Source organism: Peromyscus californicus, unplaced genomic scaffold (genome assembly GCF_007827085.1).
Source record: "Peromyscus californicus insignis strain IS unplaced genomic scaffold, ASM782708v3 Scaffold_7__1_contigs__length_154581171, whole genome shotgun sequence".
NCBI classification, from domain to species: domain Eukaryota; kingdom Metazoa; phylum Chordata; class Mammalia; order Rodentia; family Cricetidae; genus Peromyscus; species Peromyscus californicus.
The window spans coordinates 1,034,375-1,059,677 of NW_026294595.1; the positions used below are offsets into that span (position 1 = coordinate 1,034,375).

The 25,303-nt window shown below is 48.4% G+C and overlaps 1 protein-coding gene across 2 annotated transcripts in view; it reads right to left on the bottom strand.

The window, feature by feature from the left end:
- Positions 1-21,331: 21,331 nt before the first annotated feature.
- The window catches only part of Lhx2 (LIM homeobox 2), a 28,602-nt gene continuing 24,630 nt past the window's right edge, over positions 21,332-25,303 (bottom strand). For both annotated transcript variants that reach the window (XM_052724499.1, XM_052724498.1), the window contains exon 5: positions 21,332-22,231. In XM_052724499.1, the coding sequence (XP_052580459.1) occupies positions 21,944-22,231 (288 nt within the window). In that variant the 3' untranslated portion in view covers positions 21,332-21,943. The remainder of the gene's footprint in view (positions 22,232-25,303) is intronic.

Consider the following 25,303-nt stretch of genomic DNA (forward strand, 5'->3'; position numbering starts at 1 on the left):
TAACATCTCTATGTGTCTCTCCCATAAAATGGGATCTAACTTAACTGACTCGACATGGCTGTCTGTTAATCCAACTGCCTTGTGGTGCCTGGCATGCGGTAAGCACTCAATGTACGGTGATGTATGCAGCTGGCATGCACAGCTGTGTGAGGCTGGCACTTTTTATTATCTGTGTACATTTTATCTTTCTAAAAAGCCTCACTGAGGTATGTTTTGCACATTGTAAAATTCACACATTTTTAATGAATTTTAGTAATTGTTCTGAGTAGTACCATCATCACCAACCCTCAGTTTTAGAAGACTTCAACATCATTAAGATTTCTCAGACCTTTTCCCACCTTCTTCAGCTCCAGGTGACCACTAATACACTTTCTGTCTCAATATCTGTCTTTTCTGGAAACTTCTTACAAACACCATAACATATTAACCAGCACCCTTTACTTAGCATAATACTGTTAAGACTCATCCATCAAGCAGTGGTAATCTTGGGTCCTCTTCAAGGCTAAGTAATATTCTGTTATGTGGATATACCATCCTATTTTGCTTCTCTATCCACAGAGATGGGCCCTTCCAGGTCTAGGCATTATAAGCCATGTAGTTCCTACCACCATCATAGGAATCTTTGTGTGAAAAATGCTTTCCTTCCTCCTAGGTGAAAATGCCAAGGAGTGGCTGGGTCCTATGGTAGTTTTTTTGTTAAACTTCCCTAAAAAATCATTCTATCTATCAGAATTATTATTGTCATTGCTAGGAGTAGTAGTAATAGTAGTGTGTGTGTGTGTGTGTGTGTGTGTGTGTGTGTGTGAGAGAGAGAGAGAGAGAGAGAGAGAGAGAGAGAGAGAGAGAGAGAGAGAGAATAATGTAATGATTTGTGTCTGACAGCATGGGTGAGCACGTGCCACATACTTGTGGAGGTCAAAGGACAACTTTCGGGAGTTGCTTCTCTCCTTCTATCTCAGGTTCCAGGTTTTGAACTCAGGTTATCAGGCTGGTGGGGGGAGGACATTTCCTTGTTGAACTGTCCTCCCAACCCTGTGCTGAACTTTTGGAGAAACTGCTTTCCAAAGTGATTTGCACCAGTTTGCAAAGTCTTTGGCATCACCTGAGGTTCCTTCTCCCAACACCTGCTCTGGTCTGAAGTGGTTGCTCATTGCAGTTTTGTTTGTATTAATGATGATGAGTCTATCAAGAGCACCTTACTTTAATGATGAGAAGAGTCAAGTGCATGGATCATGAGGTCACAGGAAGGGGAGCCTAGATGGAGGGCTGGACATTCTTGCCTCCAATTAGAGCAATTGCATAGCCATGGATGTGAGGCTGGCTTAACCCACCCCTGCCAGAGCCCAATCTAGGCTGTGAGATCCTCCTACCTCTGCAGGAGCCAGGGCAGATTATCATAGCAGGTTGCTTCCATGGTCTCCAGAAGGCCACCTGACCATTCCTGCACATGTGTGCCACATGCTACATAGTGATCAAAAGTCCCGGCTTAGGCACCACACCAATCAGGAACTGGGGCTCAAGGACACAGAGGAGGGAAGGGAGATCTGACCCCTATAACATAGGGAATCACCCCTTGGAGGCCAGAGTTACGACAGTTTATAGAGGATCTGGGTGGAGTTTCATCGTAGAGCTCTTACTTGGCATGGGAAAAGTTTTAAGTTCAGTCCTCAACACTGCAAAAGCAACCGACTAAACCACAGGCAGACAGTGTTGCCAAGGGCTTGGGTGCCAGGCAGCAGCCAGGAGCCCCATCATTGAGGACCCTCATGTGTTGGGCAGAGACCTACTTGGTTTCTTGTGGTCTCAGCAGCCTTGTGACCCAGGTCCAGCAGAAGATACCACCATTGGCCTGCAGAACTCATGGCTATTCTCCAGTCTCAGGCCCAAATACACTGACTGCCTAGAACTGCCTATGGTTTGAGCTTCTAGAGCCCTTCCCCACTCTGCCCAGCCTTTCCTCTCACAGACTGAGCTGTGCTACCAGTCAGGGATGTCTGTACCCAACAGCACTGCCTGTGTTGTGTGTATTGTTGTAATTACATCACCTAGCTAGAGAAAACACAAAGAAATGAACTCTGTATAACAAAAGGAATGTGTTGAGAAAAACTAAACCGAGTGCTTTGGAAAATATGCAATAAGGATGGATTGCTAAAAATAAATCTGTTCGCTTCGGTTCGGGAGAGATTTGGGGTGGGAGAGAAGTATAAATTTGCAGGATTCCAAATTCCAATTGTTGCAACACATCCTTGCATGCAGCTCCCGTGAGGAAGGAATGCCACACTGTGTGGTTCAGTCCATACAGGCAGAGCCAGACCCCAAATCCCTGTATCCCCCAGTGCTGGCTGTGGCTGACACACTGCCTGAACATTAGAATAAGCATTATGGGCTCCTGTGAGGCTGGTTTTGTTGTTATTTGCTTATGTTTAAAGACTAGGTTGGCTCCGAATTCATAGAGATCTGCCTGCCTCTGCTAGTGCTAGGATTAAAGATGTGAAATGCCCATGCCTGGCTCCTTTCCCTGTTCCCTTTCTTATCACTCTTGATTCCCTACGCAGTTCCTAGAATCTGTCAGGCAGTTGATGGCCTCTGTTGGGCTACAATGGCCGATGTTGATGGTGGGCTATGTGAAGAGTGTGTGATAGTGAGTCTGGGTGAGTGAATGTGTGTGAGGTGGTGTTCAGAAGCCTCCCTGATTTCTCTGGCAGGGCTCCATCGCCACAGCTCTTTGCAGATAAATCTAAACAATCCCTGGGTATAGACACAGAGATCTGTACTCTGAGGAAGAGGCCAAACATGGCCACAGGGACCCAGCTCAGCACAGACTTCGCTCACCTGTCCACCTGGCTTGAAAGGGCAGGGGTCAGCCCTGTGATCTCTAAACCCACTGGAGATCTCAGGCCCCACTTCTCAGCGCCTGGAGGCTGCTCATGCAGGCCCTGCCCACCTCTCCACCCTTTCCTTGGGGGTACTGTTGCACGGAGATCCTGCTCTGCAGCTGTCCCTTAAGCCAGGAAGGACCTAGGGCTGATTGAAGTGGGGGTAAGGTCCAGGCAGAAATCACTGGGGTTTATGCTGTGGCCTGGAAGCTGGAGACCTTGTCTGCTATAAGGCTCTGTCTACTCATCTGGGAGGTGGGGATGGTAGCATCCACCTTGAGAAAGGCTTACCTGGGGCCATAATGCTTGTTCTGACATTTAGCTCTGTGTGTGTTGGGGGTATGTGACACAACTATTCTGTAGGTCACATACACCTCCCCCACTAAGAAAGTAATGGTACCCATTTCATAGGAGCACTGGATGAATTAAGTATGTAAAGTAGTTAGAACACATCCTACAAGAGGTGTCAGTACTGTGTGGATTTGCTATTACCATTATTGTCATTTTTTTATTTAAAATTTCAAGGTTTGCATCAAGCACAGTACCCACTGGATCCCAGGGATTCTTGGATGCCGCTCCTGGGGAGAAGGTGGCTGAAGTATAATGTACTAGCGGACAGGTTAGAGGGTCCTCACCCCCACTTTCCAGAATGAGAGCTCCCAGGGGTCACTCCGACCCAGAGGCTAAGGTCCCAGGACATCTAACCCAGACAGACCCTGAGGACTGGCCGCTCCAGGGATGGGTCCATCTCTCTGAGGCCAGCTAGTCTCAGACCTACTTGAGGCCACTGTCCTCTGGGAATGCAGAGCTTGAGTTGCTCAAAAAAAGAAAGATGGGCAGTACCTGAGGAACAACACCTGAGGCTGGCTCAAGCCTCTGCAGGCGTGTACACACACACCTGCACACACAAGTACATCACACATACATAAATGTTAGCACCTTCTGATAAGTGTTGCGTATTTGTTATTTTTGCTTAGACACATTTTTTCAGAGGGCAAAGATTCCATAGTGATGTCTCTTTATACCCTTCCCCAGATTCAGCTCCCTTTCCTGCACAGAGGCAGCTGTGACCAGGCGGAGGGTCCTCCTGGTCTACTTTTTCTTTGTTTTTGTTGTTTGTTTTGGAGACAGGTTCTCACTATGAAGCCCTGGTTGACCTAGAATTCTCTATGGAAACCAGGCTGGTCTTGAACTTACAGAGATCCACCTGCCTCTGACTCTTGAGTGCTGGGATTAAAGGTGTGTGCTCCACCATGCCTAGCTAGTCTACTTTTTCAAATCTAGAAACAATGTATGTATTTTTTATGTGTATTTTTAATTTTTAGATAAATAATGTGATTTTATACTTAGCATCTTTCAACTGGTATTTCTTTCCTAAGGTGTCATTAACAAAGTATTCCAAACTGAATGGCTTCAAATTACAGCAGTGAGTTCTCTCACAGTTTGGGAGGCTGAAGGTCAGTTGCCAAGGTCAATGGTGAGCAGGATCAGGCTCCCTCTGAGATTCAAGGCAGGATCCTCCCAGCCTCTTCTACCATCCAGTGGCCATTAGTTCCATGTTCCTTGACCATCTCTGCCTTTGGTGCTATGTGGCCATCTCCTCTGTTGGTGTCTGTGTCCAGATAGCCCTCTTCTTATAAGGACAGTCATAATGACTAGTCCCTCCCCTAATGGCCTCTCACCTGAAAGGACATTATTTCCAAATATAGCCACATCTGCAGATTCTTATGGTTAGAACTTCAACATATGGAGTAGGGCATGGGGGGGGGTGCAATCAATGCACAATGTGTGTGTGTGTGTGTTGCGTGTACAAGGATGAGTGGGTGTGTATTCCCATGTGCACCCTGTCAGAAGCCAGAGTATATTGTCTTCCTCTATCACTCTTACTGCCTTGAGACAGGTCTCTCACTAACCGGAAGCTTGCCATTTCAGCTAGGCTGACAGCCTCCACCCTCTGGTGCTGGGCTTGCAGACTTCTGTAGCCATGCTTGGCTTTTCTGCAGGTGCTGAGAATTGAAATCAGATCCTCAAGCTTTCAGAGCAAGCACTCTTACCCCCTGAACCGTCTCCCCGCCCCAGCATATAACATTTTTAAAATTAGGAGCCAGGTGGAGCCAGTGAGGTGGTTCAGTGAGTAAAAGTGCTCACTGTGCAAGCCTGACGACCTGAGTTCAAGTCCCAGAACCTGCCTGAAGGTGGACGAAGAGAAGCAACTTCACAAACTGTCCTCTGAGTTCCACACATGTCATAACACACATGTACCCCATCTCTCTGTCTCTCTCTCTCTCTGTCTCTCTCTCTCTCTTTCTCTCTCTCTCTCTCTCTCTCTCTCTCTCTCTCTCTCTCTCTCTCACACACACACACTGAATTTTATTTTATTATTTATTTATTTATTTTTGGGTTTTTTTTCGAGACAGGGTTTCTCCGTGTAGTTTTGGTGCCTGTCCTGGATCTCTCTCTCTCTGTAGATCAGGCTGGCCTCGAACTCACAGAGATGTGCCTGCCTCCGCCTCCCGAGTGCTGGGATTAATGGTGTATGCCGCTGCTACCGCCCGGTACACACTGAATTTTAAAAGAAAATAAAAGAATTTGTTTTGGTGGCACACACCTGTAACCTAAATACTGGAGAGGTAGAGGCAGGAGGACTCTACAAGTTCAAGGCCAGCCTCAGCTGCTTAGTGAGTCAGAGGCCAACTGGGCTACGTAAGACCCTGTCTCAACAAAACTAAAAACGAAACACAAAAAAGCTAAGTGTGGTGGTGTATGCCTATGATTCCAGCACTCAGAGGGTAGAAGCAGCTGGGTCTGTGATCTCCAGGCCACCCTAGACAAATGTGTGGAGGTCAGAGGATGCCTGTGGGGTTGGTTTTGTCACCCTTCACATAGTGTATGGTGTAAGACGGGCTGATTTCAGTTCCTGAAGGGAAAGTTACTGATCCAAACTTCATTTTACTTGTCCACCTCCCACCAAAAAGATTTTTTTTTTTATTTTGAGGAAAAAAATGATTATGTTTTCCAGGTTACTCTCAAACTCCTGGACTCAGGTGATCCTTTTGCCTCAGTTTTCCAAGCACTGGGACGTCAGTGCACCTAGTTCCCTGGAGGAGCCCTGATGCAGTATCATCTCACGGCATCCTGTGTAACCTGCTCTACCCATGGGCTCTCCACTCCTTCTGGTGGTTCATTTGTCCATACGCACACTAACCACCAGGCCAGGGTCATTAACCAGGCTCTACTAACAAGGCAGGCTGTTTGCCAGGTTGCCCCATCCCAGTCCACTCTTAGATCGCTCCTAGCCTTCTCATGTTGACCTTTTTAGAATTTTAGAATCAGGCTGGCAGATTTCATGAGCAACCTCATTGGAACTGATATGGTACTGATGATGTGGAAAATGAAGGACATTGAATTTCGTTTTCGATGAACATGATCTATATCCTCACTTGCTCTGTTATTTTCCTTCTTTTTCCTTTTTATCAGGGTTTTATGTAGCCCAAGGCTGGTCTCAGATTGACTATATGGCTGAGAATGGCCTTGAACTTGTGATCTTCCTGCCTCATCTCCCAAGCTCTGTGATATCAGGTGTGCCACCATGCCTGGTTTTATTCAGGGCTAAGGATTGAACCCAGGGCCTTATGCATGGAGCTACCAACTAAGCTGCATCCCCAGTCCTATACTCTTATTGATTCTTGAGTGTGTGTGTGTATGTGTGTGTGTGTGTATGTGTGTGTATGTGTATGTGATGTTTATGTGTATATCTGTGATTATATGTGCTGGTGTGCCTATGTGTGTGTGAGTGTATATCTATGTGGTGTGTATGTGTGTATATATACTTGTGTGTCTATGCATGTGTATGTATATGTTTATGTGTGTGTATGTAGGTGTGTCTTTATTCTATGTATGTATATGTGTATAAGTGTGTGTTCTCCATTCATATTTACACATTCTCCATAGCATGATTACACATCTTTGGTCAATAGATTACTAAGTTCTTACAGTTTTCACATCCCATCTTATTTTAGTAGGGTGACATTTTCTAATCAGTCATTGCTAGTAAACAAGCATGCTGTGGGTTTTCTATGTTGATCTCATAGCCCCGCTTCCAGAGGATTTCCTCACTCCCTAGTCCCAGTCACCATAAGGAGCTTTGAACATGATGATTTGCGGGGTCTCAGAGAAAGATGCAATGGAGACTAGACAGGTAGAACACGGGCTAGGCATCTCACAGATCAGTTTGGGTTCGAATTCCACATCTGCCATGTGCTAGCTGGGGAAGCTACTTAACCTCCCTACATTAATGCTTAAGCCCACTCTACCCTGCAGCACTGCAAGAGTCTGGGAGGAGACTGACCAAGTGCCCTGTGTAGTGCCCAGTGCCATGAGAGTGCTTCCCTGATGCTGCCTCTTGCATTAAAACTGGGTATGGTGTAATTTCAAGGTAGAGGCAGGAGGTTCAGTCATTCAAGGTCATCCTGGGCTTTATAGTAAGTTCAAAGCCATCTAGGGATTTTACCTCAATGCAGAATAAAACACATCCACACCAACAAGCCCAGATCATCATTTCTCTGTTGTCACTGTAAGACATATGGCTCCCAGCCAGCAAGTGTGATTGTTGACTGTGCATTTGAACACACCAAGGGGCATCTGCCTATATCTATGACACTGCCCGCTGTTCCCATGTCCTAAACATTCTGAGGATTTCATGGTCCCTAAGATAGACCACACCAAACATACTTTCCAAACTGCTCATGGTGGGGAAACAGTCAAATGGGCAGATGGAAACCTAATCATGTTTACATGATGAGTCATTCCCTTACGCTCAAGTCACCTGTGTTCACAGGGCCCAGTTCAGTGCCCAGAGTCCACAGTGGGTGGTTGATTGAAGAGAGGAAGGGAGGGAGGGAGGCAGGAGATGGAGTCAGGGCTTCTGACCTACAGGGAAAGGGGACCAGAAGTGTCCTTGAGAAGGCCTTCAGGGCTCATGTGCTATTATACGCATATTTAGTCACTTGTTGATTTTTGCAAATGTATAACAAAAGTAGTAAGTAGCTGCTCTCCTAAACATACACGCAACCTATGACCCAACCAACTCAGCTGAATATAGGCCTGAGTCATGAGTGCATGTAATCGCCATTAAAATCTGCTGCACATGCTCACCAAAGCCTTGTTCAAAGTTGTCCTGTGGTGGTTTGAATGACAATGGCCCCCATAGATTCATATGTTTGAATTTTGTTTCCCTATTGAGGGAACTGTTTAGGAAGGATTCGGAGGTGTGTTGGAGGAGGTGTGTCACTGGGGGTGGGCTTTGAGGTCTCCCTCTCTGTTCCTGCTGCCTGTTTGTCCGGATTATAAGTTCTTAGCTAAGCACCATGTCTGCCAGCCTGCCATCATGCTCCCCGCCATGATGGTCATGAATTAACCTTCTAAAACTGTAAGCAAACTGCCATCTAAATGCTTTCTTTTATAAGTTCCTTGGTCATGGTGTCTCTTCACAACAATATAAAAGTAAATAAGATAGGTCTCAAGCTGGAAGCAACTTACACACCCAGTGGAAAAAGACTAGATAAATGAATTGTAGTAGACTTCTACACTAAGGTACTATACAGGGGCAAAAGGGAAATGACATACCACCAAGAGCAGCCATGTATGAAATCACATCATGACTGTGTTGAGCAAGAAGCCATTCACTTAGGGTACTCACTGTATAATTCCATAAACACGAAGTTCAAGGACAGATGTGGTGGGACCACTTGCAGTCTCAGCTTGGGAAGTGTAGAAGAAGAAGGATTCTGAACCTGAGGTCTCTGGCTTGCATGTGTTTATGCATGCACACACACAGCATTAAAAAGAAAAAAAAGATAAGTATGGTGGGGGAACAACCAGATAGCCACCCACAAAAATAGCTAAATCTTATCTTCACACTTTACACCAAAACAAATTCTGGAAAAAAGACAATGAGAACGCACTTTCAAAGCCATTCCTACACCAAAGTCCTATCAAGAATGAATTCCAAACAAAACTGAATCCAAAAATGGAAGGATGGATACATTTAGCCACGTAAAATTATTTTATTTCCACAAGAGAAAATGACATAAACAAAGTCAAAAGGCACATACATTGCAGACATATCATATGTTATTGACAAAGGGCTGCTATCTCTGTTATTTTAAGAGCTCCTACGTATTAGGAAGGGGGTGGACAACCTAATTAAAAAGATAGGCAGAGGAGATAAACAAATAGTTCCCAGGAAAGGAAACGTAAATGATTCTTAGTCAGATGAAAACACGGTCAACCTCCCTTGTAGCGGGAGAAATGAGATTACAGCTCTAAGATACCATTTTCTATCTAACAGATTGACAAAGATCAGAAAGTTTGATAGCATGCTGTGTTGGCACGGGTGTGGGAAACAGGCATTTCCACTCATTGTAAGTGGGAGGGAACACTGGGGCAACCTCCCTGAGGAGTGATTTGGCAATATCTGAGTAAATTAAAAATCTGCATACCCTTTAACCCACAATTTTCATCTCTAGGAATCCACCATGCAAATATCCTCACACACGTGTAGTTCTAATGCACACATTGGCCAGCTCCGCTTACGCTAATGATAGGTTGGAAGCTGCCTGCGTCCTCGGCCCCGGGGAGCTGGTGGAGGGACAGTCCAAGTGTCAGCTCAGTGGAATAATACACACTGGTTTAAAAGAGTGGAGTTGTTTTCAATTTCTGATATGGAAAAATCTCTATGGCAACGTGCAGAGTCCTGCACACTCAACAACAACAACAAAGACCTTTTGTGAAATGTCTTTGGGATGCACTTTCACTCGCAGAGGATGTCTGTGGAAAGATGCACAAGAATGTTCTTGGTAAGAAATGGTTAGGGTATTTGCATGAACTATGTGTGTAGGGTAGCCATGAGGGAAGTGGGGGAATGTAACTTTAAAAAATAAATTACAAAGAAAGCAAAAGGTGGAGGGGGGGAGGGTTGAGATATCTCAGTTGATAAAGGTGCTTGCCACCAAGCCCTGTGAACCTGGGGGTTTGATCCCTGAGCCCACGAGGTGGGAGGTGAGAACAGACTTCTGACCTCCAAATGTCTCTCACACGCAAAATAAATAAATGTAATTCCAAAAATTAAGAAAACACAGAATCAATTGTTTTCAGCTGAGGTATGAATCTAAATTCCAGTTCCCCTCGGTCTCGTGGAGAAGCTACTTCAGGGCTCTCGACATCAGTGTTGCCATCTGTAAAATGCAAAGAGTAATATGCCGTCGCCTCGAAGGTACCTTGGAGAAGGTTGCAAAGGGGCCAAAACTTCACAACTGGGGACTCCAGGAAGGGCTTGTGAAGGTTCACGGGTCTCTAGTAACTTTTCTATAATTTTGGAAAGCTTTCTCAATAAAAAGTGGTTTTGTTTTTGCTTTGTGGATTTCTTGTTTATTGTTGCTCTAGTCTTCACCCTCAGATGCCAATCTGCCTCCTCTACCCCCACCCCCACCCCTCCGCTGACACACTGTTCTCTTAGCACACTGGAGGAGCGCAGGGCAGGTGAGCTGGTGGCTGGCCATCCCACATCTCTCTAGGGATCCTGTCCTCCCTTGGGGCAGGGGAAAGAGTCTTCCCTGTAGGACAGGGCACTGGAATCACAGGGTGAAGGTGGGGTCCCCTGGGTGGATGTAGGGGAGGGGACCTCACTCTCCCGCCTGAGCGCTGGTGGCCTATGCCTGGGCAGGCAGGGTACCCCAGCACTGGCTGCTGCCCGATCAGATAGGGCGCCTCCCCCGCGCTGGCATAACTGAGAGGCGGCGGCGGGGAGTTTACGTAAGCCGCTTGTTGATGGAAAAACAACGCACTGGCCCAGTGGAGGGGCGGTTCCTGGCTTGCTCTGAGGGAGCCCCGGGGATCCAGCAGGCCACAGCATCCCCTGGTTTCGGCCCCCCAGGAGTGGGGGCTGTGTCCAGACTGCAAGAGTGGCTCTCAGTGTTGATCTGAATCCAGGCCACCCTGCCTGTGTCACCCATTGCCTCACCCTGGATGCAGTGCCCGACTCAGTTATCCCGCTGCATGCCCTGCCCTGCTTGGAGCATCCCGGGTGTGAGCTGTGGGAACCCGGGGTGAGCCAAGAAGAAAGTGAGGGGCCATCACAGCTACACCTAAAGCCTCCTTTCCTGGTTCTAGAAGCCAAGGAGAGCCGGACCAGGCCTGCAGTTTCTGCACGCGCACCTCCTCAGTTCCCTCCTGGCAAGAGGCATGTGGATGATCATGGTTCCCAGCCAGCTAAACAAGCTGCATAACCTCGTGGGCTCCGTGGGCTCCGGCCCGAAGCTCTTTATCTGGAAAACCAGGCTGACTGTTAACTTGTACTAAACAAGTTTTGAGAATTACACGAGACATTCTGAGGATTAAAAGAGATGACTACAAAGCTCCTAAATTACACCCAGCATGTGTCTCTAGATCTAGATTGTGAGTGGCTGTGTGGGTGTGTATGTGTATGTGTGTGTGTGGGGGGGGGGTGTTACACCTGCCCCTTCCATTCCAACACAGACATTTGCTTTTCAGGGTGGCTCCTCCTAATTCCTCTGCCCTGACTCAGGTGTCCAGTGTCATTCACTCATTAGTTCACTCTGGCTTGTAGTGCCAGAAGGAAATCATTTTCTGATATTGTCCTCTAGGGGGCGCAAGCCAGGACGGGAGGGAAAGCGAGTGGGTGACTTTAAACACCTTTCTTAAGGATCAGGACCGAGTCAAATGATTCATGGGAAAGTCCTTTCTGGGCTCAGAGGGTTGTTCCTACCAGTTAGGAACTGCCCCATCAATACTAAAGACAGGAGCCATTGCGAGCGAAGAAGGTTCAGGCTAGGGTCAACACTCAACTTGGACAGTCCCTTGTTTTAGACCGGCTCAAACCGGTCAGTCTCGGTTTCCTCTTCATCAAGTGACAATAACAAAACCTACCATCCTGGCTGCCACGAGCCAGCAAGGAGATCCCAAAACAGGAGTTGGTGTTATTCAATGTCAAGGAAGGGTTTTTAATGTTTTTTATTTCATTTTTTATATTTAAATTTTTTTATTTGATGTGCAAGGGTGTTTTCGCCTGCTTGTGTGCCCAGTAGGCCAGGAGAGGGCCTTGGACTCTCTGGACCTGGAGTTACAGTTGTCAGCGCCCATGTGGGCACTGGGAACTGAACCTTCTCTGGACGAGTATCCTGTGCTTTTAACTCTCTAGCCCCTCTACCCTTTTTTTTTTTTTTTTTTTTTGGTTTTTCGAGACAGGGTTTCTCTGAGTAGCTTTGCGCCTTTCCTGGAACTCACTTGGTAGCCCAGGCTGGCCTCGAACTCACAGAGATCCGCCTGCCTCTGCCTCCCGAGTGCTGGGATTAAAGGCGTGCGCCACCACCGCCCGGCCCCCTCTACCCTTTTTTGAGACAGGGTCTTACAGATGCGTAATTCACTACATAGACCAAGCTGGCCTCAAACAGAGAACTGCCTGCCTCTGCCTCCTGAGTGCTAGGATTAGTCATGCACCACTACACTTGGTTTGAATATTTTTTAGATAATAAATTGTCATTTTAGAGTGCAGGAAAGGAGGCAAAGCAATGTTAAGCAACTTGCCCAAAGTTGCACAGCTGGGAAACTGGCCATCTCAGACCCTAACATTGGGTTTCCTAGCCTCCCAGACCTTGTATAAAGAGCCTAGCAAAGGCTCACAGTCAGGCCTCAGCAAACAGTAGCCATGAACATGCTCCTATTAGTACATGCTGTTGGTATCACCGTGATCTCAATTACTCATCCATCCCTCCTCAGAGCAGGACAAGCTGAAGCACGTTGGGTCCGGGTGAGTGCCAGCTAAGAGCTGGCACCAGAGCCCCAGGCCCGGGCAGAGATTTGCTTCCTCATCCCACCCAGTAAGAGTCATCTGAGGGCTGGTATGGGCAAGTGGGTCCAATACCCAGGCTGGTCCCTTGGTGAGCAGGAATGTCACATGCCTCTCTGCCCAGTCTGACGCTGGACACTCCCTCACCCACCTGAGAGGAGCTGGGCCAGGAGGGGGAGGCAGGGCAGACACTGGGTCTTTTGTGTACTGCTTTCCACAGAGCCCAGCCCTGAAACCTGTCCCCACCCCTTCTCTAGGCTGGGCAGAGGGTGTCCAGGGTCCTCCTGGGAGAGGAAAGAATTCAGGAGGCCAGGAGGCTGAACAGAGCTGTGCTCCATGATTTTTGCCCAAGAGTCCTTAAACCAGACCCTTTAAATTTTGATTTCTCATCTCTCAAAGGAAACCTAGAGTGCTGGACATGGAGGGCGTAGGGGGATGAAAGAGTTGATCCTGGGTGCTAGAGTAAGAGGTAAGATGGGGATAAGCCAGCCCTCTGCTGGATGGAAGGTGATAAGGGTGGCCTCCCCCTCCATGGCCTCGATACACCCACTCCCAACCTGTGTACCATGAACAGGCCCATCCATACCTGAGCACCCGACCTGGATCGACGCAGACTCTACAGATGACAAGCACAGACATTAGGGAACACACTGCCCCCATACACACGCAAATACTCTCACACATTCAGGTCCTTTATCACACACACACACACACACACACACACACCCCACTCAGAAGGGAGGCCACTAATAGCAGAGTGAGTCCCACAGGCCAAGGATGATAGCTTGCAGCTCTTCACTCCTTCCATTCTTAGGGTGCCTCTCACACTGGGGCACAGAGGTTTGATTGATGAAGGGGTCTAAAAGGAAGGCAGGCATGCTGGAATCTGTGTGCCAGTCCAGAGTCCCTGGGCTTCGGTCCTGTCCCAGCTTTCCACTTCGCCTATTGCAGGACTTGGTACACCCAGACACTTAACAATGATCACCCTAGCTTTGATGACGACAGTACCCCCAGCCTGCAAAGGATCTCCTGTCTCTGTGATGTCTCTGGAGAATTTCACCCTGAGGACCTTAGGCTACCGAGGAGACGCGAGATTCGGGGCAATGCCGATGTGCACCGCGCGGGGGCGCCCTCCGCCCGACTGCGACGCTCCCGGGCGGGACCCCAGGTCCCACCTCCGACGCCCGCGGCGCTTCTCTAGCTCTCTCTGGAGCGGGCCAGTCCGAAGGTGGGCGCCCCCCCCCCCCCAACAGGATGTCAGCACTCCTCACTCCGCCGGATCCCACCTCGGCTCCGGCTTCCGCCCCCTCCCCAGTCCCCAGGGCCTTGCCTCCTGGGACAGCTCCAGGACTGCAGCCACCCCCTCTGCCCGGAACCGCCCCAAAGCCCACCCCCACCGGGCTCTGTCTGAGAACCACCAAGGCCATCCTCCTGTGGGGCTGCCTCCCACGCCTCTCTCCGTGGAGCAAAGACACATAAAGGCGTATTAGCTGACAGATGGCAAACAAAACAGCCTCTGCTCCAAGGCAAGAACCTGCCCAGACTCTCCGCGAAATGCTGTGGCTACAGAAGTTAGACTCTTCAGGGGCCACAAACTACGAAGCGAGTGTTCTTACCTGGGTTTCGCACAAACCCATTACAGATTCTCGAAGCTCAGAGAGGTGGGTGCTTTGCCCAGAATCTGCTGTAGAGTCTGCCTCCGAAGCTGGTCTCCAACATTGAATACTTCAGCTCTTTAGGACATATTTATTAAGGACCTGCCATGCGCCAGGCATTGTGCTGGGTGCGAAGATGAAGAGGGGCGTGGAGTTTTGAACTTTTCAGCAGCTGAAGGAGGAGAGTTGAATTGTGTCTGCAGCCTTGTCCTCACCTTGTCACCTTTCTCAATTAGATGGTGCTGGCTGCACTGTGCTGGCCACACAAGGCTGGGGGACACTGGCTGGTCCGAAGCGGGGATGACAGTAAAGTAGACGCTGTATTTTGAGGTAGACAGGTGTGCTAAACAGGGAAGATCCGCCGGTGAGGGAGTGGTATTTGGGCTGGAGTTTGGAAAGGGAGATGAGGAGGAAGACCCCAGGGCAGAGCCCACCCAGTGTGCTGTCTGGCGCACCTGGCTGGCTTCCAGCCCAGAAACTGGTGCGGGTCCCTAGTCCTGCAACAGAAATGTGGGCAAGACTGACTGTCATGGAGCCACATGCCAGCCTGTGATCAACTTGCTCAGGAGGGCTAGGAGACTCAGAGGAGATAGTGTCCCAGGTGCCTTTCATGCCTCCCACACCTGCCTGGGAGCCTCTTGGGAGAGAGGTAGGACTCAAGGATTAGGATGGAATGGACCTGTACTTTATGTCTTTAAAAAAAAAAAAAGATTTATTCATTTATGTATATGAGCACTCTATTTGCATGTATGCTGTAGAACAGAAGAGGGCATCAGATCCCATCATGAGTGATTGTGAGCCACCATGTGGATGCTGGGAATTGAACTAAGGACCTCTGGAAGAGCAGTCAGTTCTCCTAACCACTGAGCCATCTCTCCAGCCCATACTTGATGTCTTAAAGGCATTGAAACCTCAAGTACCAAGCCTGGGGACCCTTGTCCCCTTCTTCCTGCCCTTCCCAATGTCTTCTCTCACTTGATGGAGGGTCCTATGACCCCATCTGCCCAGGCATGATCCTACTCCGTTTGTCCTCTACCTCCTCTCACAGCTAGATAACTCCCTCTGACCTCTTCTGTGCTGGTAGTTTTGTGTCAGTTTGACACAAAATGAGGAAGGAGCCTCATTTGAGAAAATGCCTCCATAAGATCAGGCTCTAGGCAAGTCTGTAGGGCATTTTCTTAATTAGTCATTGATGAGGGAGGGCCCAGCCCATTGTGGGTGGTACCATCCCTGGCTGGTGGTCCAGGGTTCTTTCTACAAAGCAGACTGAGCAAGCCATGGGGAGCAAGCTAGTAAGCAGCACCCCTCCATGGTCTCTGCATCTGTTCCTGTCTCCAGGTTCCTGCCCTGCTTGAGTTCCTGTTCTGACTTCCTTCAGTGATGGACTATGATGTGGAAGTGTAAGCTAAATAGACCCTTCCCTCTCCAAGTTGCTTTGGTCATGGTGTTCATCATAGCAATAGGAACCCTAACTAGGACATCTACCAGGACTTAGCTGACTGAAAGCTCCCTTCAGCTCACCCCTCTGGCCCTGACTCAGGCTCACACCTTCTTGGTGCTCTTGGAATAATGACCCAAGCATGCTGCCATGTTTCCTGCCTCAGCTCCCACCATCCTGGACCTTGATCTGAAAGCTCCAGTCACACAGTGCCTTGAGCTCTCTGGATCTTGGGGCCTTTGCACACACAGTTGCTCCCTCCTCTCACGTGCAGAGTCAGTTCCCACTCTTTTATCCAATTTGTCAGTGAACCTTTCTCCTAGGATGCTCTCCTTTCTCTGGCCTGTGTCTGTGCTCTCATGGTTACACATGGCACCAGCATAGATATTGTTCAATGAATGCTTAGGTGCTGTTTGATCTCAGGTTAACTTTGTAGACGCTGAGAATTCTCCCTCCTCGGGGTCTGAGAGATACCCCTAGCTGGAGAATATATCCACAAGAGGTGGTGGAGAGCCAGGTAGACCATTTACTTCTTGGTTTTTTGGTTTTTTGGGGTTTGTTTTTTTTTGTTGTTGTTGTTGTTGTTTTGTTTTGTTTTTGCTGGTTTCTTTTGAGAAAGTGTCTCAGGTCAGGCCTGGATTTGAAATCACTGGAGGATGACCTTTAGCTCCAGATCCTATTGGCTCTTCCTCTTCAATGCTATGCTTATAGGCATGCACCACCACATCTAGGGATTGAATCCAGGGCTTGGTACATGTTATGCCAGCACTCTGCCAATTGAGCTGCATTTCTACTCTGGCTATTTGGGAAAGCTTCAAGAGCAGTTGTTAGGAGCAATATAGCAGGAACTCTCCTGTGCAGCTACGTCCATGCGATGTTTCTGCACCCTCCTCCAGCCTCCAGCCACCTTAAGCACTTAAAGTCTATTGCCTGATCCTGAAACTCAATAAGTCCCCCGTGTATCCTGAGAAAACAGCCTCTTACAGCTCTCCACCTTGAAAACCCATCCCCTGCTCCCCTGGCACCTCCTCTGCTTCTGCCAAGATGCCAGAAGGAGTTTGAACTGCCCACATGCTCCAGCCATGGTACCTGGTATGGTAGGGGATGGATTCATCTAAGCTGTGAATATCCAACAGACCCCAAGTTGTATGTTGCTGCTCAACTTTCTGGTCTGTGAAAGGGAATGGCAGCGTCTCTCAAGCTGGTCAGCACCTGGCTGTTGCTTCATTTGTCTTCCAGAGAGCCCAGGAGCCCAAAGGAGACACTGTGAGTCAAATCATCTCCATGTCTGGGTCCCTAGGCACTGTGCCAAAGAGAGAATGAAGGTATATAGGGAGATGGAAGAGACAGTTTGAAATCCTGCTTGCTCCTGGAGTCCTGGTGTTCTGGTAGCATAGGGTGGCCCTCGGTGGGCCCTCGACTGATGAGGGAGCCCGGAGATGCCCAGTTATACCTACAGGCCATATCAGAAACTTCAGCATGAAATTGGAAGGGGCAGGGCCTGTTGACAGAACCCAGCATTTTAGCCCAGAAGCGGGTAGGTTGTGAAGCTACTCCAGTCTCCCCCAGGGTACTGCCCCGGCTTCCAGGGTTCTCCGTGTCTCACTCTCTCCCGACCCTAGCAGGCAGAGAAGCTTCCCCACAGGCCTCAGGGTAGTTCTGTCCATGAATGAACAACCCACTGCCCAGGGCCTTCCCAATCATCCATCTACTGTCTACTCTGAGCCTTCATCTGCTAGACTCCCATCTCCACTTTGGCCTCCCTAGGATTTAGCCAACCACTGACAGAGAGGGTGCATGTTCTGTCACAGAGAGCTCTATAAATATCCTAACCACAGACGAAGGTAGGAAGGACCAAAGTAGTGAAGTGCCTTACTCATGGTCCTCAGGGCTAAGAAGATTGCTTTTCCATCTACCCCGGACCTCCCTACTCTGTGGACAGGGACTGATAGAGTAGGATAGGTCCTTGATGGAGACTTTGGCCCCTGCAGACTGCCTGTGATAAACCTGTATGTGGATGTCAGGACAATCACGTATTCACAAAATGTATGGTCCGCAGACAGGCTGCCACATGGGCCATGGTGTTAGCCCACCTGCTTTTCCTGGCTTTTCTTGCTCTGACCTAGGTTCCACTTTCTCATTCTCTGAGTATCTCTTCAACAGCCCTAGGGACTCATGTCTTCTGTTCTATCCCTTGGAATGGCCTCATTCAGCCTCTGAGCCTGCGCTGGGATCTCCCTCCATTTCTGAGTCTGCCCTTCTCTGTCTCAATCTTTTTGTCTCCCTGTCTTTCCCTTGGTCTCTCTCCATCACTTTGACTCCATCTCTTCATGGTGCTGTCCTTTCTATGCCTGCCGCCCATGTGTGTGTCTCTTTCCCTCTTGCCCTGCATCTCTGTCTCCACCCTGTGTATCTCTCATTGTCTTTCTATTCCAGTATCCTTGCTGGTTACCCCCTCTCTCTCTTTGATTCTGGATCTTTAGAGGAACTCCTCCCACACCTGATTCCAGGGTCCCCAATAGCAGGCCTGTCTTCTAAACCTGCTCCTGGAGCAGGGCGGGAGACCCCGGGGCACTGTTCCCAGGCCCTCTCCATCTGGGTGGCAGTGCTGAAAGACGAGATAGTAATCAGGCTCGGCTCTGCCCGGGCCTGAGCAAGGGGCACAGCAGGGCTATGCGGAGGTGTATGAGTACTGCTTGCATTCACGTGCATGCACGTCTGGGGTTGGGTGCAGGTCCCCCTGTGTGGGGTGGTCTGGTGTCTGGCTGAGTCTACATGGGAGCGTCTGGGCCTGTTTATGTCTGTCTGCAAGCATCTGTCTGAGTCTTCATGAGGTGCTGTCTGGGTAGAAACACCTTAGCTGGTGGGTTGTCTCTCTAGGGTCCTCTGAGAATGTATCTGGGTATGTATCCCTGGGGGTCCATTGGCCAGGCCCTCTGCTGGCATCCTCGTGCAGTCCTGGTAGAGAATGCACAAGTAGAAAAGGTAATGCCCCTTGCCACTCCTTGCTCTTGCCTGCATGTGTGACCATGAATGTGTGTATACTGAAGTCTGAAGCTTGGAGGATCTGGGACTGGCTGTGGGACCACAAGCAAATGAAAGAATCTTGCTGAGTCTCCTTTGTTGATCAAAACCAAATAAAACTAATTAAAGGGCTGGAGAGATGGCTCAGTGGTTAAGAGCATTGGCTGGACCTGAGTTCAATTCCCAGCACCCACAGGGCATCTTACAACTATCTATAACTCCAGTCCCAAGGGATCCAACACCCTCTTTTGACCTCTCTGGGCATCAGGCATGCACATGTTGCACAGACATACATGCAGGCAAAATACCCATAGGAGTACTATCAACAAATACATACATATTTTAATAATAAAAAAGTAATCTCAAGTCTGAGAAGTGGGAATGGGTGCTATGAGGAAGAGGTGGTCAGGGAAGGGACCAACAGAGACTCAGGGTGTAATAATGTTCCATGTTTTGGCTGGAGTAGCAGCAACATGGGTGTGTTCACATGGAAAACATTAATCAACCTGTTTTGTTCAGGTGTGTGCATGCTCTTTTTCTAGAAGCTTTCATAAACGTCACCAGATTCCTATTTACTGGATATTAAATAATGGTAATAGTGATGTATGTGCCTTTGTTTTTGTTTTTGTTTGTTTGGTTGGCTTTTGGCTTTTTGAGGCAGGGTTTCATGCCTTTGGTTTTTAAAACATGTATCCAAATAGCTCAGCCCAGGCTTCTAGCACTTGGCCATCGCTGCCTCCTCCCTCTGCTCTTTCCACCATGACGACAGAAGGAGGAAAGAGAAAGCCCCCAGACTTGCTCAGTCTTTCCCTGCTACAATGTCCCTCTGAGTTTTCCAACTAGTGGGCTATTGAGGCAATGAGGTGACTGCTGACATCCAGAGAGTCAGAAAGAGGAATGAGCCTTGGAAATGCTCATCTGCTCCACCACACACACGTGTTCTGCAGTCACAGGCAGCACCTGGATGCACACATTCATCCCCGCTGCCCACCTCCTCTCCTGCCACCTGGCATTCAATAAAAGGTACTAAACTCAGAATTCACCACAGCCACACCCCCTGCTGGGCCGTGAACACACCTTACTCCGCTCTTCCTCAACCACCATCCAAGAGCCATACTTTGTATTTTACAGCAGAAGAAACTGAGACCCAAAGAGGTGGAGAAGCTTCCCTCAGTTCACATGGCTCAGTGGTCCAGATCCTAGGCTTGTTTGATCTGGCTCCAAACCTTGGTCCTTTTGGGTTTCTCTTCTCTGGGTTTTTTAAGTTCCCTAAAGCTACTGTCTGCTTTTGTAAAGATGTTATTTTTTTGTTTTTGTTTTTGTGAGTTTTTTGTTTTGTTTTGTTTTTTGAGACAGGGTTTCTCTGTGTAACAGCCCTGGCTGTCCTGGTACTCACTCTGTAGACCAGGCTGGCCTCGAACTCAGAGATCTACCTGCTTCTGCTTCCTGAGTGAAGATGTTATTTTTTTTTATTTTTATTAGATTTAATCATTTTATTTTTTGTTTTGCATGCATCTATGTCTGAACCACATACGTGCCTGGTGCTGACTGGGGTTAGAAGAGGACATCAGATCCATGAGAACTGGAGTTACAGATGGTTGTGAGCCACCATGTGGTGCGGGAACCAAATCCAGGTTCTCTGCAAGAGCAGCAAGTACTCCAAACCACTGAGCCATCTTTCCGGCCCCTTTACTATTTTTAAATTACATGGATGTGTGTGTGAGTGTAAATATGTTCATAGGAGAGCAGGTTCCCAGGGAGGCCAGAAGCATTGGATTCCCTGGAGCTGGAGTCACAGGAGGTTGTTAACTGTCTGATGTGGGTGCTGGGAAGCAAATGCTGGCCGTCTATGAAAGCAGTCAGTGCTCTTAACCACTGGGACATCTCTCCAGTCCCAGCTCTTGGGGAAATTTAAAAAAAAATCTGTGTAAGAAGAGGGAGGAGAGAGACAGAGACAGAGAGATCGAGAGAGATAGAGACAGACAGAGATTAGGATTACTGGGACTTAGGTTGCCTTTGAATGATGGCATAGACTTCTCCCAGGGGAAAGCTTCACATTTTCAAGAGGTCTCCCACAGCACTGAGTACATTCTCATCCCTGCCAGAGGCAGAAGAGTGCAAGGGCCTCTGACTTCTAGTGCCTACAGATAGAATGACTGATTGAATGAATGAATGAATGAATGAATGAATGAATATGTGGATGTTAACTCTCTCTCTCTCTCTCTCTCTCTCTCTCTCTCTCTCTCTCTCTCTCTACCCCCTCTGTCAGATCACAGCATTAGCATGATGGCTTATCTCTCTCTGATGTTGTTTTTAAGTATAAGACCAGAATGTCTTTGCAGTGCCATCAACCAGTTCAAACCTTGACACAGAGAAAGGATGCCAAGACCATTAGGGAGATGGAGACCCTGGAATTGGTCTAGACTTCAGAAAAGCTCTGCATCCTCATTCACAAAACAGTACCAGCACCAAGTCTTTTCCATAAGTGATTTTATTACTGGTTAGATTTTACAAATTCTGATATCCGAACAGACTTCCACCTTAAAATTCTAAAACAAGAAGCGACTGTTGAAGGGGGCTTGATTTTTTTCCTTATTTTTTTTCTTTTTCTTTTTAGGGCTATTCAAAGTAACAAACTTTTTTTGTTGTTTTTTTTTCCTTTTTTACATTTTGCTCTGGTCATAAATATACAGAGAGAAAAAGAGGGAGAGAAAAAAACCCGAACAATTCATCCAAAGTATGAAGATAAAACAGTATTCCTAAGGCACGTGGCAGTCTTTGAAAATACGGAAGCTCTCAGCCAACTTAAATTATTTGTTGTTTTCCTCGCTCAGTCCACAAAACTGTACAGGGACACAAATGTTGTGTTGCACATATATCTCCCAAGTAATTCCTCAGCACACACCGATGTGTTAGCCCGACGCACAATTCTTTTTTTTTTCCCTCTGTTTCCAGGCGAGATCCTAAAACGTGGTTAGTTAGTTGCTCAAAGCCTCTATTTTTAAAATACACTTGGAATTCAACTAGAGATAATTTCTTTTTTAAAGAAATCGTGGGGCCTTGGGGAGAAGGGGGTGGCGAGTCATTAGAAAAGGTTGGTAAGAGTCGTTTGTGAAGGGCTGTGGGGCTCGTGGCCCTCCAGGTTGCCAGGCACAGAAGTTAAGACTGACGTCACAGTCGGCAGGGTGGGGCTAGTCAAGTCTGTCAGGGTGGTGGGGGTGCTGGAGGGGCTGAGCGAGGCGTTGGACAGCTCCGAGGCGGGCCCCGATGGCGTCCCTGTCTGCAGCGTGGCATCCGAAGTCTTGTCCACGCCCGTGTTTTCCTGCCGTAAAAGGTTGCGTCTGAACTTGGCCCGGGCATTCTGAAACCAGACCTGTGTGGGCCCACAGAGCAGGACTGGTTAGGGGAAGGCGGGAGGGACTGGGAAAGCAGCTCTGGGCTGCTCAACTCTACTGCCCCCCCCCCCACCGCCCCCGACCCCCCACCCCCGAGGTCTAGAATGTCCCGGCCACATTTTCTGCTTGCAAAATAAAATTAAATTTTATTTTCCCTGGTGGCTATGATTGGGTCGCTCTTCCTGCCAGGGCATTTCTGAGCTGAGCCCCTTGTCATGGTACTGAGACTGAAACCTTAAAATGCCACCAGGCAAATGTGGCCAGTGCAGAAAGGATAGCATGCAAGAGACTTGAAGACTTAGCAAGCAAGCAAGAAACAAAGAAAAAAGGGGAAAGAATATTGATTTCATATTGAGATAAACTATTTTGGACATATTGGATTAAGCAATAAATACTAAAATTCATTTTATCAGTTTCCTTGTACTTTTCAATGTAACCACGAAAACTCTTTAAATACGTGGTTCTTGTCCCATCTGTCATTGAAAACACAAACCAGACTGAGCCATATAAAATTGAAAGACTGGGGGTGGACAGTATACCCCACAGGTTCATATGAGTACATTGTTTTTTAAGTGTTTCACAGTCAGTCTTCATAAATACTAGAATGGCATGAAGAACATGGAAATGAAACAACAGTGAATAACTAGGAAAAAGAGGCCAGAACCCCACTTGCTCTCAGCAGGAGAAGCCCTGGAGTGCAGAGAACACCAGGAAGACTGACTGAAGGTTTACTTTCACTTTTTCTAGAGTACATCACACACACACACACACACACACACACACACACACACACACACACACACCTGTACATGTAAAGATGCCCACAAAACTCACCTACATTCTCACCAACCCTCTGACCACAGCAATGCAGAGACCCTGAGGTACCCAGGGGCCCATGCCGTGCTAAGGAGGAGTTGCAGGAAATCCAGGCCACTATTGGGGATTAGGGTAGTTATTCCTCCCAAAGGAAAAAAGTCCAAAAGGCAGGGCCCCTTCACTTCCTTCTGCATAAGAGAACCCCTGGCCAGATGCTTCCCCATAAAACAAAGGGCCTTGGGGGTTCTGAAGGCTCCAGGCTGTCCAGTTGCGTGTTTCCAGATGTGTCTGCTCTGCCTGTCTTCCCAGTGTCTCTGGCAGGGAAGACAGCTCCTGGGATGAGCCAGCTCCTGACTTCACCCTCAGGACCACCCCAGCAGCAAGAAGCCTGTGGCCTCAAGCCCCCCTCAGACATCCTGACACAATTCAGGCTCAATTAGCAGCTCAGTCTGGCAGGAAGGAGAGATATGTTCCCCATGAAGTGGGGAACAAAGCTGGCTCCCTAGAATGGAGTCCCCTCAAGGAGAAAGCACATTTCTCAGCTGTCTGCCTAAAGGAATCCTTTTGGGGGGGGGCTAGCAGATCAGTGCGAGGCTTCAAAGACCACCCTCAGCATTGCCCATCTAGTCAGGTCCTGCCCTGCTGGCTCTCGAGAGTCTTCAGTAGGAGACTGTTCATGTGGTCTAGGGGGAAGCTGGGGAATGGATGGAAACAGGCCTAAGAGAGACTTCCTCACAGTCACATGAAGGTCAAGCAATGAGAAAGGCCAGCCACTGTCCTGGCCTGCACATGTGGGCGGGAGCTGGAGTGGAGCCCTTTGGGTCCTGGGAGTGGGTTCACTGTTCATCCTCAGGGGTTCCAGGACCTTGGGAAGGCTGGAAGCCCTCAGCTGCTGCCTGCTCCCTATTTCCCAGGCGTTGCCCCAACAGCTCATGTGTAAACAATGACACCATCTTCACAGCTGCCTTCTCGGCTTTACAGGATCCCAGGCACTAGGAATCTGCTCAATGGAAATCTAAAGTCAACTCTAAACCTGGCTACTCAGGGTGAGGCTTCACCAAAATCCAACTGTAGGCATTTCAAAAAGTCCCCTCCCCAAAGAATGTTGAGGACAGGGACCCTGTCCAACCCTAAGTCTATGACAGAGAAAATGAAGATTAAATGCTGCTGCTGGGGCTCACATGAGAAATGATGATGCTAACATGACTTGTGTTAGCACCTTGCCATCCTGTACCCTCCCTGGTTAAAGCCTGAGACAAGCCAGGCATGTGGTTTCTATTACTAGTCCCATTTTATAGATTTAAAAGTTACTTACCTATGATCATACAGTGGCTAAGTTGATTGAAAGCAGGACTATTTGCCCTAAAAAAGTCCATGCTTTCCCTACCATGTGACCCAGAGTAGGACAGCAAGTGAATGGATGGATGGATGGATGGATGGATGGATGGACGGACGGACGGACGGACGGACGGATGGATGAATGAAGCAACTTGGGCAGTAGAAAGAGCATTCCAGGCCTGGCTCTGTCATTGACCACCCAAGTGAACTTCAACTAGTCCCTTTCCTCTGGGCCTGCCTCAGTTTCCTTCTTGTACAGAAAGAGGGTTGGAACAGGCCACATCTCTGTGACTTCTTATGGTTTGGATGGGCTGGGATCTCAAGGCAGCTGTGAGTAGGACATAAATGATCTGCTCCACCTACCCATCTTCCTAAAGCCAGAGTCCTAGCTGGTCAGCTGCCTCAAGCTCTACTCTACACACAGTAGCTCTGGGGTTACACTCTGGAGACAGTAAGGCCAAGTTCAGGACACAACTAATACCACCGAGAATGAGTGCCTCAGCGTGGCACAGAATGGATCCTGAGAAGTCCGAGGAGAGTGATGACACACCATTGTGGTGTGTGCCCCTTATCCAGGCTCCAACTGTAGGAGGAGCTGTTTTCTGCTCGTTAGCCTCCTTCCCTGGATTGCTTTTATCACAAAGGCTAGGAGAGACAGGCGTGATGACATCTGCCTGCAATCCCAGTGCTTGGGAGGCAAAAGCAAGAGGACTTCAAGATCATGAGTTCCAGGACAGCCTGGATGACAAAAAGAGACCCACTGGACACCCCTAGCAAATATCCTGGAACACTAAGGAATTCATCCAAAAGGTAAAGCCTCATACCCAAAGATACCATGACATTTCTTAGCACATCAATGGTTGCATCCAGTGTCAACCAGGTAGGCTGGGGGAGCA